Source organism: Procambarus clarkii, chromosome 59 (genome assembly GCF_040958095.1).
Source record: "Procambarus clarkii isolate CNS0578487 chromosome 59, FALCON_Pclarkii_2.0, whole genome shotgun sequence".
Classification (NCBI taxonomy): domain Eukaryota; kingdom Metazoa; phylum Arthropoda; class Malacostraca; order Decapoda; family Cambaridae; genus Procambarus; species Procambarus clarkii.
Genome location: NC_091208.1, coordinates 22,760,036 through 22,777,988, shown reverse-complemented (window position 1 = coordinate 22,777,988; position 17,953 = coordinate 22,760,036). Strand labels below are relative to the sequence as shown.

At 46.3% G+C, this 17,953-nt stretch overlaps 3 protein-coding genes across 7 annotated transcripts in view; 2 read left to right on the top strand and 1 right to left on the bottom strand.

Annotated features, from left to right (window-relative positions):
- The window catches only part of LOC123768155 (uncharacterized), a 6,265-nt gene extending 5,385 nt beyond the window's left edge, over window positions 1–880 (bottom strand). The window contains exon 1 of one of the 3 annotated variants that reach the window (XR_006774056.2): window positions 1–865. This exon is cut by the window's left edge and continues 190 nt beyond it. Coding sequence is in view for 2 of the 3 variants with exons in the window: in XM_045758533.2 (XP_045614489.2) it covers window positions 1–800 (800 nt within the window). In the remaining variant the exon portion in view is untranslated. The other 2 variants (XM_045758533.2, XM_045758534.2) reach the window with 2 other exon arrangements.
- The window catches only part of LOC123768156 (inactive heparanase-2), a 22,607-nt gene extending 9,676 nt beyond the window's left edge, over window positions 1–12,931 (top strand). Inside the window, exons 1-12 of one of the 3 annotated variants that reach the window (XM_069307003.1) lie at window positions 2,018–2,829; window positions 3,859–4,090; window positions 4,201–4,709; window positions 5,208–5,381; window positions 6,058–6,819; window positions 7,741–7,822; window positions 8,622–8,755; window positions 9,089–9,321; window positions 9,611–9,743; window positions 10,426–10,552; window positions 11,245–11,406; window positions 11,920–12,931. In XM_069307003.1, the coding sequence (XP_069163104.1) occupies window positions 2,241–2,829; window positions 3,859–4,090; window positions 4,201–4,709; window positions 5,208–5,381; window positions 6,058–6,819; window positions 7,741–7,822; window positions 8,622–8,755; window positions 9,089–9,321; window positions 9,611–9,743; window positions 10,426–10,552; window positions 11,245–11,401 (3,132 nt within the window). In that variant the 5' untranslated portion in view covers window positions 2,018–2,240 and the 3' untranslated portion in view covers window positions 11,402–11,406; window positions 11,920–12,931. Of the gene's footprint in view, window positions 1–2,017; window positions 2,830–3,858; window positions 4,091–4,200; window positions 4,710–5,207; window positions 5,382–6,057; window positions 6,820–7,740; window positions 7,823–8,621; window positions 8,756–9,088; window positions 9,322–9,610; window positions 9,744–10,425; window positions 10,553–11,244 lie in introns of those variants that run through there. The other 2 variants (XM_069307002.1, XM_069307004.1) reach the window with 2 other exon arrangements.
- A 4,594-nt stretch (window positions 12,932–17,525) lies between these two features.
- LOC123768157 (two pore channel protein 1) overlaps window positions 17,526–17,953 on the top strand; it is a 95,144-nt gene continuing 94,716 nt past the window's right edge. The window contains exon 1 of the mRNA XM_045758539.2: window positions 17,526–17,677. The gene's annotated coding sequence lies outside the window, so the exon portion shown is untranslated. The remainder of the gene's footprint in view (window positions 17,678–17,953) is intronic.

Below are 17,953 nucleotides of genomic sequence, written 5' to 3'. Positions count from 1 at the left end.
GACGACGTACCAACGGGAAATGACGCACATTTAGGGGACGACGTACACAACGTTTCTTGGACGCTGGTATTTTCCATTTCATGAGCTCGACCGAGAGCGCTGAGGGTGGCGTATGGAGACGAGGCTCCTGGTGAGGGATATGACCCCTCTGAGGAAGGGGACAAGTCCTCTGAGTACGGGGATGAATCTCCTGAAGATGAGGATAGTGTAGACAAGAGGGACGACGGCCTCCCTAAAGACATGTTTCCCGCCATAGAGTCCCACAACCGCGAGCTGGAGGCAGCCTCGCCCACATATTCCTCGGGGTATGCTGTAGGTATCGCTAACTCCCTGATGGGCAGATGAAGGCTGTTTTTCCTGTGACGCGTCCCCTTTGTTTCTCTATGCTTCTGGAACGTGTCTCTATGCCACCAAGGTTCGTCTTCCCGTTCCAGCAGTACGTTCCTATGACATTGGAGGGAGTCTCTGTGCCCCTGGAGGGAGTCTCTGTGCCCCTGGAGTGAGGCTCTGTGCCCCTGGAGGGAGTCTCTGTGCCCCTGGAGGGAGTCTCTGTGCCCCTGGAGGGAGTCTCTGTGCCCCTGGAGGGAGTCTCTGTGCCCCTGGAGTCCCCAGCCTGTAGACCAGCGCTTCTGCAGCTCTTGGTACCCGATAGCGAACTTGACAGTGTTGTAATAGTCTTCTTGGGAGAGCCGTTGGCACAGGTGGGTCCGGGTTGAAGTGTCTTGTAGGTGCCCCGTCCGGTGGACGTCTCCTGACGCAGGTAGTGTGCCCCAGCAGTGACCTGGGTCTGTGTCAGCCATCAGCAGTGCTCCGATCTCTGCCAGCCTCGCTACACTTATGGTGGAGCGCAGGTGTGAAGAGCCATAACACCTGTACTCCTCTGCCTCTTTACACCTGTGTCACCCCCTCTAAGGCCCACTCACCCCTCCCCCTCCTCTCAGACTTCCTACAGTGGCAAAGGCCGCGACGAAAACTAATATAGATGTCACTCACGCAATATGAAGAACAAATATAGTTAAACACAGATTAAGACACTTCTGGGATCCTCTGAGACATAGGTTCAAACCCTCATCACGGCCCTTGTGGATTTGTTTAACAAATGTTAATTTCGTGGCTATAGGGAGCTATTGCTGGACCCTGTGGACATAATAGGTAAATACTAGTAGAGTACGTTATTGTCTGCACAGTCAGGGTAAATACCATCCACGAAGGCTAGTAACTGGATGGTAGATAAACATTTTACCTACTGATGGATTATCTCTCACATGCTCGCCCCCCCTTGGCTAAGATGACCTTGATAAACATAAGAGACGTATTGTGTCCGTGTGCTGCGCGTCAACTTACTGGTGAAACAAAGCAACATTCACTGACAAAAACAAAACTATAATGTATCTTCGACTAGCCGGCAGGTAACATAATTTACAAATATATAAATCTGTTGATATATGCAAATATCTTGAAAAATAGGTCAACGGTGTTTGAGTCAGCTGATACCTGAAGGTCACGTGACACGAGGTACGGAAACAGGTGACAGGAAGTGAAGCTGAAGCGGGAGAGGGAGGGAGAGAGAGAGAGAGAGAGAGAGAGACAGAGAGAGAGAGACAGAGAGAGAGAGAGAGAGAGACAGAGAGAGAGAGAGAGAGAGAGAGAGAGAGAGAGAGAGAGAGAGAGAGAGAGAGAGAGAGAGAGAGAGAGAGAGAGAGAGAGAGAGAGAGAGAGAGACAGTTTATTACAAGAGAGATCTGGTAATAAACAAACCATTGTAGAGCTGGAGAAGAGAGGCGACAACATGATGTGACATTAGTAGCGAGTAGAGGCGTTTCCCCCCCCCCCCCCCGTGACCACAACTATCCATACCCCCACAACTACCACCACCAGTATTCCTACCACAACTACCACCACCAGTACACCCACGACGACCAGTAACTTGTCACTACTGGCACCCCTACCCCACACAACCACCACTACCACCACCATCACTTCCAACACTAACAAGCCACTTATAACTTCCCGCGTGGGTGTACCCGCCCAGTGCACCCGCCCACCACTGCTGCTCCCTCCCGCCCCGGCTCCCACAGTGCTCTTGAGAGCTACTGTGGGCCGACGGGTCGATACTCCTCTCCCCAGGCGGTGAACGCCAGACCCGTCAAAGAAGAAAATTTCGACACAGTATACCTGAATACAGGATATTGAACTATATAGTGCCAGGATAAGTGGACATTGTAATTAACTATCAATCAATGCTAGATATCACGGGCATGTTGCGACTGCTGGTGCTTGGGGCGTGCTTGCAAGTGTTACAGGGAGCGGTAGTGACGGAGGGTCTCCGGAAGGGCCTCCAGGAGCACCTTCCAGGGTGCAAGGCCTACACTCGTCTCCTGGGATGGGTGGACGAGGCCCTCGAAGACCTCTACACTCTCCAAGCTGCCACTGACAGACACGACATAACGGAAGTGAAGGACAATTTCCACCGTGTGATTTATCGAGCCAGACAATGGATCACAAAATTTCAGGGTCCTCTACTGCGGATGAGTGAGACCTGCAATTTAATTGAGTGGTTGGAACATATTCAGGAAGAGTTTAACCCCAGCCATGCCAGCCTCGTTCCCTCGCCTAACGACCATTTGCGAGCTATGAAGAGGACATTTCTCAAGCCAGACCACAAGAAGCGAGTGACACTCCTGGCACACGAGTTAGTGAGAATGGTGTCCAGGCACTCCAGACGAAGAGTGCCTGCAGGAGAGGACAAGAGGCAGCTTGACCGACAGGTTCAGACACTGTTGCTCAACACTCTCTGGGCAGCTCACGCATCACGCACACCAAAAATAAGTATATTTCGTTCACAATTGCTTTTTGTATACAGTATAACAGGATGGAATTGATTCACATTACCCATAATTAGTTAAAGATGTAGTTATATATTACAGGTAATCTTTCAGGTACAGGAATATACAGATATATGATTTTCTGTTTGAATTCTAGATATTCTTGGTGTTTGAATAATTAGCCTGTGCATGGACCAGGCTCTACTTCGTACGCGACATTGATTTGATTAGATGACGTTTATTAAGCAAGTTACAGTCGTAATGTAAATAAAAAACCAGTCAAGTTTGTGTGTGGTATTTGACTATAGTAAACACTCGACAGATACAGCGACAACACAAGAGTGGACATGGGCGAGGCATTATATACACATCAACCACACTGTTACGAACCAAAATTCCACGCCCGAGCACGTGGAATTCGTGCTCGGGCGGGGAATTTTGGTTCGTAACACACACCAAAGCCAACTACCACCAAGTTACACTCTGCCAACCTCCAGACCACGACGGAACACACAACACACTGCCTCTACATACTTGGAACAATAGAACAATGTTCCAGAGATGAACACCAGTCAAACCTGCCCGAAACGCTTTGCGTAATAGTGGCTTTAGGCATTGTATGTACTATCTCTATCTATAAATCCATCAACTTTTGTATTTCACCTTGTATGTATGTACTTTACCTGAATAAATATTTGTATTTGTTGTAAACACTTGAGTTATCGATATAAGAATTTGTTTCAGTGTTAGAGTCGTTAATATTCGGAATATGTCAGACCGAGAACTGGTTGTAACTAACTCAATACACAGTTTTAAATGTAAATATGATGGGAAGTATTGGAACTCAGTCACTGCATTAATCTAAGAATGTCGGAAGGCAGAGCCAGGAGCTCATCCCTGCAAGCACAACTAGGAGAGTACAATATGTTAATTCCATATATATTATACATATATCATATATACACTGTGATAAGCGAACAGGTCGCTCTGCTGCTGTTGTCCTCACCGCTACTTTCTTCCCTCTTCACGATAGATTGGAGGAAAGTGGGAGTGGTCAAGACGGGCGTGGCCAAGACGGGCGTGGCCAAGACGGGCGTGGCCAAGACGGGCGTGGCCAAGACAGGCGTGGCCAAGACGGGCGTGGCCAAGACGGGCGTGGCAGACGTGGACGAGGCCCAGGTGGTGAGGGAGGTGCCTGACACCTTCCTAAGCGTGGCTCTGGGCCCCCGCTTGATCCAACACCAGTGGTTCAACTTTAACACCAGGTGGGACACCAGTAGTACACACACATCATCGTAGATATTCAAATACTCGCATACTTAGCAAACCAAGGAGCACATTACCCAGACTAACCTGATGTGACCTGTGTCCTCAGTTCCCCTCTGGTGCTGACCTTGACCCGAGCCCTGGCCCCGGCCATCCTCAGGATGGGAGGTTCAGCAGCCAACTTCCTCACCTACGAGCCGAGGGTTTGGCAGCTACCTTCGTCTCCTGACGGGCTGCTCAGACCTGACACTGGCGCCCCGGTGCCCTCACGCCATGTCCTAGAGGACGACCAATCCGGAGATCCTTCACTCAAAAATGATAGGAATGGATCCGACAGTAGGAATAGCCACGCTGACAACACCACTGAAGACGAGAGGGACATTACCTACTCAAGCAACACTATATGGACGAACTACCAGCATTCCAGAAGCCAGTCAGACTGGAGTCCCGTCTCCAGGTCTGAAGGCGACGCCCACAGTGACGTCAGGGATGGACGTCATCCAGACGTCGGCGCCCACAGTGACATCAGGGATGGACGCCATCCAGACGGCGGCCTGGATGACCGCTCCTGCAACACTGACCACGACTCCTCAACCTTCACCAACTTCACAATGACAAGTGAGGCTGATGGATAAACTTGCTTGATATACTTTTGTTAATCAAAATCGTTTAGGTGAAACAATTAAAATGAATTGAAACTAGCAAAATTATCACTTCATTACTGACTCCCTTGCCTTGCTTCGTACGACTTATAACTAACATTTAAATAATCTAGAGCTTTGTAACTACTTCATACGCTGACGAATATTGGAAGATATTCTTGTGCTGTACCCAGAGATTGCTAGTGAGCGACTGTAGTAGGCTAGACGAGCATCTCACGTGTTCTCCTGATACCATCTATGACTAACCATCTTGTAAGATGGAGGACATTAGATGAACTAATAGCTAGCTCGTGATCTACACTCTGTAATCCTTCATACAGAATAAGGTAGCAGCACATTGTTATGTGTACCTAAACTTGTTTTGACCACCAGTAGATCTATTCCTCCAGCACCGCTAGCAATCCTAGGTTGTATAGTTAGAATGTGAATAACTTATACTGTGTTTCGTGGACAGGAGAATCCTGGAGTCAACTGCTGGGGCTGGCAGAGGCAGCAGGAATGACACTGCTGTTTGATGTGAATCAGTTCTACCGTGCTGAGGACGGTTCCTGGGACCCCAGCAACGTCAGGCTCCTGATGCGCGACGCTGCCGCCAGAGGAGCTCGACTCATCTGGCAGCTCGGCAATGGTAACTCATCTATGGGTCTGGTATTTCACACTATTACCACGGGAGACATCTCCCGTCACGCAGGGTGCAGTCGCACCTCCACAGATCTCCAGTATCAGCTAATGATACTGGTAATGGCTCAAAGGAGCCACCACTTACGGGCTATTCATGCCCGTGCCACCTCTTGGGTGGCTTAATCTTCATCAATCATCAATCACTATTACCACATCTCCCACGTGCCAGTCTTCGCACTGAACACTTAAATCAGCCCAAAGTGTGAATATTCGTACATATAAGTACTATTTCATTTATTTCTGATGCACCTCGTACCCATCCTGTGGGCGATGGTTGAAAGATTATTATTATTATTAACATCTTTATTGACAAAATTAATTACAATTTTGCCTAATCTGAGGATTTTGATTAAGTCTTATTAAAGTGAAGATACACATACACAGTATATTTAACAAATGATAAACCTGATTGGTCCCCAAGCTGTACCGTTTAAATACTTGACCATTCCAAACGACGTGGCTGGGACCAGCACCTTCGCTCGCGTGATATATAGAGCAATGGAGCCCCAGTAAGACTTTGTGTGCTATTTAACGAACTATTTATATGTTTCTTTTTAATTAAAGCCATTTATGTACCATCTGCCGGAACACGGGACTCAAAACTCTTGCATTCGTGTCCACAGAACCCAACGCGTATGGTCACAAGTTCGGCTGGAGCGTCACGGGCCAGGAGGCGGCTCAGGATTATCTGCAGCTGCGTCAGGAGCTGGACCAGTACTTCCCCGGTCCCCATCACGCTCTCGTTGTTGGTCCAGACGTCACTAGACCCAAGCCCCGAGGCCAGCAGGAACCAGACGTCATCAGACCCGAGCCACGAGGCCAGCAGGAACCAGACGTCACCAGACCCAAGCCACGAGGCCAGCAGGAACCAGACGTCACCAGACCCGAGCCCCGAGGCCAACAGGAACCAGACGTCACCAGACCCGAGCCCCTAGGTCAACAGGAACCAGACGTCACCAGACCCAAGCCACGAGGCCAACAGGAACCAGACGTCACCAGACCCAAGCCCCGAGGCCAACAGGAACCAGACGTCACCAGACCCAAGCCACGAGGCCAGCAGGAACCAGACGTCACCAGACCCGAGCCCCTAGGTCAACAGGAACCAGACGTCACCAGACCCAAGCCCGAAGGCCAGCAGGAACCAGACGTCACCAGACCCAAGCCCGGAGGCCAGCAGGAACCAGACGTCACCAGACCCGAGCCCCGAGGCCAACAGGAACCAGACGTCACCAGACCCAAGCCCGAAGGCCAGCAGGAACCAGACGTCACCAGACCCAAGCCCGGAGGCCAGCAGGAACCAGACGTCACCAGACCCGAGCCCCGAGGCCAACAGGAACCAGACGTCACCAGACCCAAGCCACGAGGCCAGCAGGAACTATACAATGGTACTGTGTATATTATTGTTGGTCTAGTTCATTGCTTATGTATGCACATCTTGTGGGTATTGATCAACGTTATTTCTTGATACGTTGTGTGTAAGTGCATGGTACTGAGGAGCTTGTACAGTGACTACAGTAGGGCGCCCTAATAGCTTTCCCCTCTGGCGCAAGATGGTATGCATACTCCTCTTATCTTGAAGTTATCTTGAGAGGATTTCGGGGTTTAGCGTCCCCGCGGCCCGGTCCTCGACCAGGCCTCCTTTTTTGTTACACATCCGCCAGGAAGCAGCCCGTAGCAGCTGTCTAACTCCCAGGTAGCTATTTACTATTAGGAGAATAGGAGCATTAGGATGAAAGAAACTATGCCCATTTGTTTCCGCCTCCACCGGGGATCGAACCCGGAACCTCTGGACTACAAATCCGAAGCGCTGTCCACTCAGCTATCAGGCTAAGGTTTGATTTCAAAATAACAATAATTTTTGTATTTTATAAGCCTATTTTGTGTCACAGAAATGCAAGGAACTCTTTTTATATATAAATTTCCAGTTATAATGAATATAAACATACATAGAGAGTCCCTTTAGTACAGTCGGGTTTGTTCTCGATCAACAATTAAGAATTCCGGGTTCGAATCCCTGACGGGACAGAAATGGTTGGGCACGCTTCCTATCCCCCTAATGCGCCTGTTCACCTAGCAGTAAGTAGGTACTCAGGCGTCAGTCGGCTTGTTATGGGGTTGCATCTTGGAGAAGGTCAATAATTCGACCCGGAGGGTGGCGGGGGGGGGATATATCGATATAAGCCTAACATTATATATATATATATATATATATATATATATATATATATATATATATATATATATATATATATATATATATATATATATATATATATATATATAATTAATTAATATTATCTTCCTAGGAGTTGGTAAAGAATCAATTGCGTTCCTGCGAGAGTTCTTAAGCTCCTTGAAGTTCAACCTGAGCGCGCTCTCCTGGCATCAGTAAGTACTCATGAACACAATCCTCTCCCAGCACGCACACGCACACACACGCACGCACGCACACGCACACACACGCACGCACGCACGCACACGCACGCACGCACGCACACGCACACTCTTCAGAGACCTCGGCGTGTTGATCTTAAGCGGGAACACCACTCAAGCCAATTACTGTAATTTACAAATTCTTCTCTTAAGTATATAATAAAATGGTACACACATATGACCGAGAATAAGAGCGACACATGGTACTGAAGATGTTGACACATGTGTTGTGAAGGATGTGTTCATGACACAGCCTGTCACACAGTCACTGTTGTTTGTCATGTTCAACACTTATTGTACACTACTGTATGTCACGGAGATACACCCACTTCTGTACGAGCACCCACGACCCCTCCTTCACTACCCCAGCACCACTTACGACCCTCTTCCACTACCCCAACACAACACACGACCGTGGTCCACTTATTCACTACCACTTACGACCGTCCTCCACGCCCTAGCACCACTTACGACCGTCCTCCACGCCCTAGCACCACTTACGACCATCCTCCACGCCCTAGCACCACTTACGACCGTCCTCCACGCCCTAGCACCACTTACGACCATCCTCCACGCCCTAGCACCACTTACGACCCCTCCTCCACTACGCCAGCACCAGCCACGACCCCTCCTCCACTACGCCAGCACCAGCCACGACCCCTCCTCCACTACGCCAGCACCAGCCACGACCCCTCCTCCACTACCCCAGCACCAGCAACACCAACCTTCACCTCACACTCATCACCGTCCTCAGGTACTACTTGGACGGCAGAACCGCTCAAGTGGACGACTTCCTCTCACCCGCCGTCATGGACCAGTTCAAGTGGCAGATTGACCAAGTTGTTGGTGTTAGGGATCACCTCTCACCTGGCACTCCTATTTGGCTGAGTAAGTACTCACTCCATCTTCTACTGTAATGGGGCGTAGGAGAAGGGTAGGGAAGGTGGTGAAGGGCAGAGTACCTCACTGTACCTCACCTCACCTCTTTCCTACCTTTATATCCAACCTACTGATCTGTAAATCCATCCTTCTGAAGATGTATTATTACATACGAAAGTACTTAAGGAAATTCCTGTCTTAATCCTTCCTTTGAGGTGTGACACTGTCACGTTGTTCATCGCGTGTTAATTGTCGTCATTATATACATCCTCTCTTAGTGCTGTAACTTTGACTTTCAGTTTTGCAGACAATATTGAGTATAAAGAATGTTGTTGTTGTCAGCGGAGACGGGGTCGGCCTACGGCGGGGGCGCCCGAGGCCTGAGTGACGCCTACGTCGGCGGCTTCCTCTGGCTGGACAAGCTGGGGGTGGCGGCGACCATGGCCGGCGGTGACGGAGACCATGGTGGCCAGGACCATGGTGGCCATGAAGGAGGCGGAATCCAGTTAGTAGCCAGACAGACGCTGTACGAGGGATGCTACGCCCTCATCTCTATGGACCTAGTCCCTAACCCGGTGAGGGAGCGGTCGCAGGGAGGGAGGGAAGAGGGAGTGTAGGAGACTGAGATTCATAGGCAGAGTTGTACAGAATATATCAGACTGAAAAAGACGGGCGTAAAACCATAAAGTTGGAATAAAGAGAAGTAACATTAATCATGTTACAGGAGCTGCCTCGTATGGGCCAATAGGCCTTCTGCAGTTACCTTTGTTCTTATGTTCATATGTTCATATCTGTTTTAATCCCACTACGCATCCGACCCCCGCCCCCGGTGGCCTCCCTTACACCACCACCCGGCTCCTGCAGGACTACTGGCTCTCAGTACTCTACAAGAGGCTTGTAGGAGGCCGTGTCCTTCGTCTGCGTCTCCGTCAGGTCCCGCCAACCACACGCCTCTACGCCCACTGCCTCAGGAACATCACCGCTGATCACACGCCAGGTAAGACCTATCATGTTCATGTTCCTTGGTGAACATGATCACTCAGCTTGTTCTGCCACTATGGCAGTTCATCTCTAAATCGACATCAGTATTGAGAATCGAGGGAGTGAGAACCACATAATTAGCACCCCTCTAAGGTGCTGATTTACATCATAACATCTATTGCTTATCTTTCAGATATCATCCCTTAATGTATTGATCAATATAAATAGGTTATATGTTTGACCAGACCACACACTAGAAGGTGAAGGGACGACGACGTTTCGGTCCGTCCTGGACCATTCTCAAGTCGATAGGTTATATATTCATTTATTTGGCTCAGTAGATTTGTTAGCGAAATTGTAATGTCATTACGATATATGACTATAATTAATATTTGATCTAATGGTTCTTTTATCTAATATTTGAAACAGTGACCGACCCCACACTTGGCTTTTCAATTCTTTGATCCAAAATATGATTATTTGACTCAACACCTGACCACTTGAAGTATCTTTTGACCGATGGTCCTAATACATAGTCAACGTGATCAAACAACGTGATCGGTATTCGATCCCTTGTTCTAAAATTTAACCAACTAGACATAACTTCATCATGATACAATCCCCCTTTACAGGAACTGGGATAATGTTACATACAATCTCCCCACACGAGTTGTGCTAATGTTACAATTCCTCTACAGGATCTGTGGTGGTGTTCGGAATGAACCTGCTGAAGGAGGCGACGCAGGTGAGGCTCGAGGGTCACCTGGCCACTTCACCTCTCCTCCAGTACCTGCTGCTTCCTCCAGATGGGGACCTACAGTCCAGGTATGTGACAGGGATCTTATATATTCAAGGAAGAAATTTTGGGTTCAGTCTTTGAGCCCGTGTAAACATTTGCCTCTACCGCCCACAACTTTGAATAATATATATGCATAATAAATGCACCTCATACAGGTGCATTTATTATGCACCTGTATGGGGTGCATAATAAATGAACTAACCTAATACCGCCCCCCTGTTTGAACCCGCCATCACGATCTCCATTCTCTCCTGTCTTCACACTGACCCTTCACTCTGCTGCAAGTGTCATGTGAGGTAACATGTCTGCCTCTTTCTCACACTGCACAACTCTGCATTCTGCTCATACAATGCGCAATAGTGCATTATATGTGCATTCTGCAGCTCTGTCAAAAGCTATTTGGTTTGTGAGGGAGGATTTTCCGTCCTTGAGCCCAATCTGGGGTTCCATTTAAAGATTCTTCAATCGTATAGATTGTACTAATAACGTTTTTGTTCTAATATTTGTTATGACCTTCAAGGGTATGTTAAGGACCATGACATGTAGTTCACTTTCTTGTGTTTCTCTTTGTATATTGGCACTATATTTGCAGTCTTCCAGACTTCTGGTAATTCTTCTCTCTTCAACGACTTATAATGCATCAATTAAGTGATCTGAGATGTTCACACGCATGCACGCTTATCATCAATAATTATCCACATCAATTTCCTCCGTTCAGGCAAGTGATGTTGAACGGTCAACTGCTGCAGATGACGCCTGAAGGAGACCTGCCAGACCTGACACCCACGCCCCTGCCCCCGGCACTCCTTCATCTCCCGCCAACCTCCCTAGGCTTCTGGGTGGTGCCCCACGCCCACGCCCGCGCCTGTATGTAGTGAGGGTGGGTGGTGCCCCACGCCCACGCCCGCGCCTGTATGTAGTGAGGGTGGGTGGTGCCCCACGCCCACGCCCGCGCCTGTATGTAGTGAGGGTGGGTGGTGCCCCACGCCCACGCCCGCGCCTGTATGTAGTGAGGGTGGGTGGTGCCCCACGCCTGTATGTAGTGAAGGTGGGTGGTGCCCCACGCCCGCGCCTGTATGTAGTGAAGGTGGGTGGTGCCCCACGCCCGTATGTAATGAGGGTGGGTGGTGCCCCACGCCCACGCCTGTATGTAATGAGGGTGGATGGTGCCCCACGCCCACGCCTGTATGTAATGAGGGTGGGTGGTGCCCCACGCCCGCGCCTGTATGTAGTGAAGGTGGGTGGTGCCCCACGCCCGCGCCTGTATGTAATGAGGGTGGGTGGTGCCCCACGCCCGCGCCTGTATGTAGTGAAGGTGGGTGGTGCCCCACGCCCGCGCCTGTATGTAATGAGGGTGGGTGGTGCCCCACGCCCACGCCTGTATGTAGTGAAGGTGGGTGGTGCCCCACGCCCACGCCTGTATGTAGTGAAGGTGGGTGGTGCCCCACGCCCGCGCCTGTATGTAATGAGGGTGGGTGGTGCCCCACGCCCACGCCTGTATGTAATGAGGGTGGGTGGTGCCCCACGCCCGCGCCTGTATGTAATGAGGGTGGGTGGTGCCCCACGCCCGCGCCTGTATGTAATGAGGGTGGGTGGTGCCCCACGCCCGCGCCTGTATGTAGTGAAGGTGGGTGGTGCCCCACGCCCGCGCCTGTATGTAATGAGGGTGGGTGGTGCCTCACGCCCACGCCTGTATGTAGTGATGACCTCCACTACCTTGGGGGGTAGAAATAGCCTAAGCTACTCTATCCCTTTGAGATGTATTTCTTTCTTGTCTCAAAGAACATACTTAAACTCCACTACCTCACTTCAAATGTAAACTGCTTTGCTAAGAGGTCAATAAACTGAGGTCCATGCGGGACCCCATGTAACTTTTCTGCTACCTACACCCACAGGATGGACGTGGCCTCCATAATAAACTGATTAAATTCATACAAAATATGTATACTGAACGTTTACTTGAGTTTTAAACTATTATCAGGATAAAGTTCATAACTTTAAAACTTGTTCTAATCTCTAGGCCTACTATAGTGGCTGTGTAATAAGTATTGACCTAATTCTTTATCCATAAAAGTTCAGTTAAAGTTGTCTACTGTGTCAATATTACTGTTGTAATATTGTAAGCATCAACACGGAGGCGGATGCCACAGTGTTGCCAGATTGGGCTACAAGTAGCGAATTGGGCGACTTTTGAGAGCCCCGCGCTCCCAAATTTTTAAGTTCGCTACTTGCTACTTTTTGGGCTAATTTAAAAGCAAGATGAGCTAATTTGGGCTATTAATGTTAAGAATGTACGATTGCGAGTTACATGAAAGTAACTAAGCTATAAATAATTGTAATTAATAATAATTGTAAATATTAATTAATACTAAATAATATTATTTAATAAATTAGTCCCAATTCAATGCAGAGTTTTCTTCCAAGCACAGAAACTTGTAAATATAAATACAAAATAATAGATAGAGCGATAAATAAATAGACAAGTTTCAAATATTGCACCAAGTAATGGCGAGAGGAAAAAACTAGACAGTATACATTACATTTGAAATTAATAATGGATGAATGGTAATAAATTGGTGTATGTTTGTATGTATACCAGACAAGGTCCATTTAATGGCAGAATTTAGCCATTTTGTGTAAAAACTTTTATATCTCATATTATTAATTATAACAGTAATCGAAAAAAGTCATAGTTTGTATATACAAGAGATGAAACAGAGAGCCATGAGCTAGAGCGATGTGCTGAGTCCATAAGGAGGCCGAGCTTCCGGAAATACCTTCCTGTGATTGGCTTTTGCTGGGAATACCAACACTCTTTTATGAATCAAATTTAAACTAAGAAATAGGTCCTTGTGCACAACAACAAGGTGGTTGTGAAAAAGAACAACAATTTCTGTTTTACCCCTGACAGAAATCTCCATCTAATTGAATAATTTACTCGAATAAGAGGGCAGAGCAGCGTATCATTATTTGTGTCAAGGCAACCCCCAGTAATGACGTCACAAGTAAGGTAGCCAGCCCATGTTTCTGTAACACTCGTTACATCCTGTAGTATTTAATTATCACTTTATTAATGCTTTTAAATACTTAACATTTCACTTTTTAGGTAGATTAAAGTTGAAGCAGAATGTCATAAGCAAGGATGGTGTGCTGAATAAAGATGATTTATTGAGTGGATGGAGCCTTTAGCTGATCCCTTCCTGTGATTGGCTGTTGTGTGAATGTCAACAAAGAGTTTCTACCAATGATATGCCATTTATTATGCACCCCATACCATCTGTGGGCGGAGCTTGGAACCTCCTACCCGAGCACAACAACCCGCCTTATGGGTTGCTGTTTGGCTATTTATAGTGCGTTGGAAAAAACAGAGATGGCGTTAGTTGTATTTTGTGGGGTAATTTGTTATAAGTGTAATTTGATGTCAACAGATGGCGTAAGCTGTATCTTATGGCCATTATTGACCAGCCAGTTGATAGTGTTCTCTTCTGCCGACAGATGGCATCAGCTGTATCATTATTATTTTAATATTATTATTACATTAATAATAATGTATTATTATTACTTTAAACACTGATCTATACGTCTGGTAGCTTATAATAAGGCTTTATACCGTGCTGGTATAAAGAATTCTGCAATTATTTTTTTGTATCTACTGTTGAGGATATGTAAGACAAATGTGAGGTTTTGAGGCTAAGTAACGAAGATAGTTACAAGACACGAGCCAGATGGTGTTGAGATTGCAAAAGGGATTATGATAAGAACTTAAGCCAAAAAAAATCATTGAATAACTGTTCGCAAATATGAGACTGGGATTTATTTCTCGAAAAATTAGCAATAAAATACGCTTTCTAGTTCTTTATTTTTAAAATTAAGACCAGGGATTCTGTCTAACGAAGCTGCAAGCTAAAACACCGTTATCCTATAATGTTCATCTGTAGCTTGACCCTAAATACTCGTTTATTAAACGAATTTATTGTTAAGAGTTCATTAGGAATCAACTTGTTGAATCTTACTGAAGCGACCATACGGGTCATACATACTCATCCTCCGCCCAGGTAAAACAGAAACGAGCATCACTTCGTGGGCCAGCCAGAGGCTTAGGGCCCGCGCAGGATTATCCCTGCTAAAAAAAAAAAAAAAAAAAAAAAAAAAAAAAAAAAAAAAAAAAAAAAACTTGTTGAAGGCAGTTTCCAACAAATACCTTCCTGTGATTGGCTGTTGCGGGGAATGCCAACGCTTATATGAATAAAATGCAAAATAAGAAATACGTCCTTTGCTCAATAACCTTGTTGTTGTACAAAAGAGCAACAATTTCTGTTTTATACAAGACAGACATTTCCATCTAACTGAATAATGTAGAGCAATAAGAGGACGGAGGCATTGTATCGCCGATATTATTTGTGAGGCAACTCCCACTGATGACGTCACAAGTTAGGTAGCCAGTCTATGTTTCTATAACACTCGTTACATCCTGCAGTATTTAATTATCGCTTTATTAATGCTTTTAAATACTTAACATTTCACTTTTTACATAGATTAAAGTTGGATCAGAATGTCATAAGCAAGGATGGTGTGCTGAATAAAGATGATTTATTAAGTGGATGGAGCCTTTAGCTGATCCCTTCCTGTGATTGGCTGTTGTGTGAATGTCAACAAACATTTATTTGTGCACCCCATACCATCTGTGGGCGGAGCTTGGAACCTCCTACCCGAGCACAACAACCCGCCTTATGGGTTGCTGTTTGGCTATTTATAGTGCGTTGGAAAAAACAGAGATGGCGTTAGTTGTATTTTGTGGGGTAATTTGTTATAAGTGTAATTTGATGTCAACAGATGGCGTAAGCTGCGTCGTATGGCGATTATTGACCAGCCAATTGATAGTGTTCTCTTCTGCCGACAGATGGCATCAGCTGTATCATTATTACTTCCAAATTCCCTTTAAACACTGATCTACAAATCCCGTAGTTTATGATAAGCTTTTATACTATTCTGGTATTAGGTAACAATTAATTTTCTTTTATCTACTGTTGAGAATATCATTATATAACGTCTGGTTAGGATGTATTGTTCTTTGTTGAGATGGCCGTAATATTATTAAACCAACAATTTATGCATATAATAACAGCATTTCACACTAAAAATACTTGGATATATTGAAATTTGGTAGGAAATTTCAATCTAGGAATCTCCTATGACGAAACTGTACTGTGTTCGCTTTAGCCGGGTATACTGTAAATAATAGTTAATAATAAATCATGTGTAGGGGGACAGGCAGCCAGTGTATATATACATGTTAGGCTTATACCAAGGTGCCACAAAGGTGCCACAAAGGGGCCAAATTAAACACTGGGTGCAGCCGGGGCGGGCCCAAGGGCTGCTGGCGGCCCTGATGGCCAGGCTGAACTTCCGCGCCCTTATAATCACCATTGTTTAATAATCTTCACAGGGAGAAACAACTGTAAATATAGGAATACTTTATTACAGCATACACGGTAAAGAAAACAGCTCGGAAACTAAGGAAATAAAGCTGCCGAAAAACATTAAAGTCCACTTCAAGTTCAAGTATGTTTATTGAGACAATAAAAATATACATCTCAAAGGGATAGAGTAGCTTAGGCTATTTCTACCCCCCCCCCCCCCTCTACCCCTCAAGGGTAGAGAGGGGCGCACAAATTCAGTGAGTACAAATACACAAATCACAACAAGAATCCCATTAACATCGTGTAATGTACTGTATATATCAAAATATATTACTTTGAAACCCATATTTCAATTATTATTTCAATTCACAAAACCCATATTTTATTGTTCTGCCCGAAACGCTGCGCGTACTAGTGGCTTTACAAGATTGTAATTACTATCCTATGTATCCTCACAATCCCAATGTACCTTCTTGTATGTAAATAAATAAATAAATAAATATCATTAACTAAAAAAAAATTGGGCTACTCTTATTTCAATTTCGCTACTTTTAGGTCGTCAGGTCGCTACTTTTAGCAATTTAGACCTGGCCACCGCGGGTTGCCACCGTCAACACTCGTGCAGTCATTGGGAGGAGAGAAAGCTTGAGGCACACCAGCTGCAGGTGTATCATAAGGAAGAAGAGAGGCAGGTGTATCATAAGGAAGAAGAGAGGCAGGTGTGTGTCTCCTGCAGGAAGGTCAGATGTGTGTGTGAGTTGTGTTGTCAAAACGTAGCCTCGTGTTACCTCTCCAGCATGACAGTCTTCACTCTTCTTTGAGTTATAATTCACTTTGTCAGCGGCAGGCAGCCTGTATGTATGTATTAATCTAGTTGTGCTTGCGGGGGTTGAGCTCTGGCTCTTTGGTCCCGCCTCTCAACTGTCAATCAACTGGTGTACAGGTTCCTGAGCCTATTGGGCTCTATCATATCTACACTTGAAACTGTGTATGGAGTCAGCCTCCACCACATCACTGCTTAATGCATTCCACCTGTCAACTACTCTGACAATGAAAAAGTTCTTTCTAACGTCCCTGTGGCTCATTTGGGTACTCAGTTTCCACCTGTGTCGAATAGTTTATCTACCCCTGTCAATTCCTCTGTGAATTTTGTAGGTAGTAATCATGTCTCCCCTAACTTCTGTCTTCCAATGTTGTGAGATTCAGTTCTAGTAATTTTTCCTCATAGCTCATTCCTCTCAGCTCGGGGACAAGCCTGGTCGTATATTTCTAAATATTTTCTGACTTCATTTTGTTTCACTAGACGTGGACTCCACGTTTCCTTTCGCCTAATGCCCTTATTATTGTTTTAGATTTAGCTACTCAGAACGAAATGTCCATGTAGCACGGGCTATGGTGAGCCCGTAACTAATGCCCTTGTTTATCTGGCAGTAAATTGCTAAGTACCCGGAGAGTTGTTGCTCAATACAGCTCTGATGGTCTTTCCCTCGTCAACCATCCTCAGGTCGAGTGACTTGTAGCCAATAAGAAGTGAGATGTGTGGCGTCACCCTCGATCCTAACTGGTTCAGCACACCAGTGTGTAATTTCAGAGTGTGAGGACGCTGGCCCCCAGCGCTCTATGGACGTCACGCTGAACACTCTCGGTGACCTGGTCAAATGGTCGTTCAGAATTTGACAATGAAATGAATAGTGATCGTCTGGTGGCCATTTCTGCAGACCTTCAGCCACTGTGAGTACACGGAGCTGTGATCAGACACTTGTGTGGCTGAGACTCCACAGTCCGCCATAGTTAGTCAGTAGACATCGGTACTTCGTAGCGTCAAAAGCTGTCGGTGAACTCTGCCAAAGCGTGGCACGAAAGAGCCATATCTCGTGTGGTGAGAGAGGCACAGCGTGATTGAGATAAAGGATAGCTTTGTAGAGATAACTGTGTCATGTTATCACCGGTTATCTGCAATTACAGAGCAGTTGTAGATTTCTGAAGGAAACTGACATTTTGTCAGTT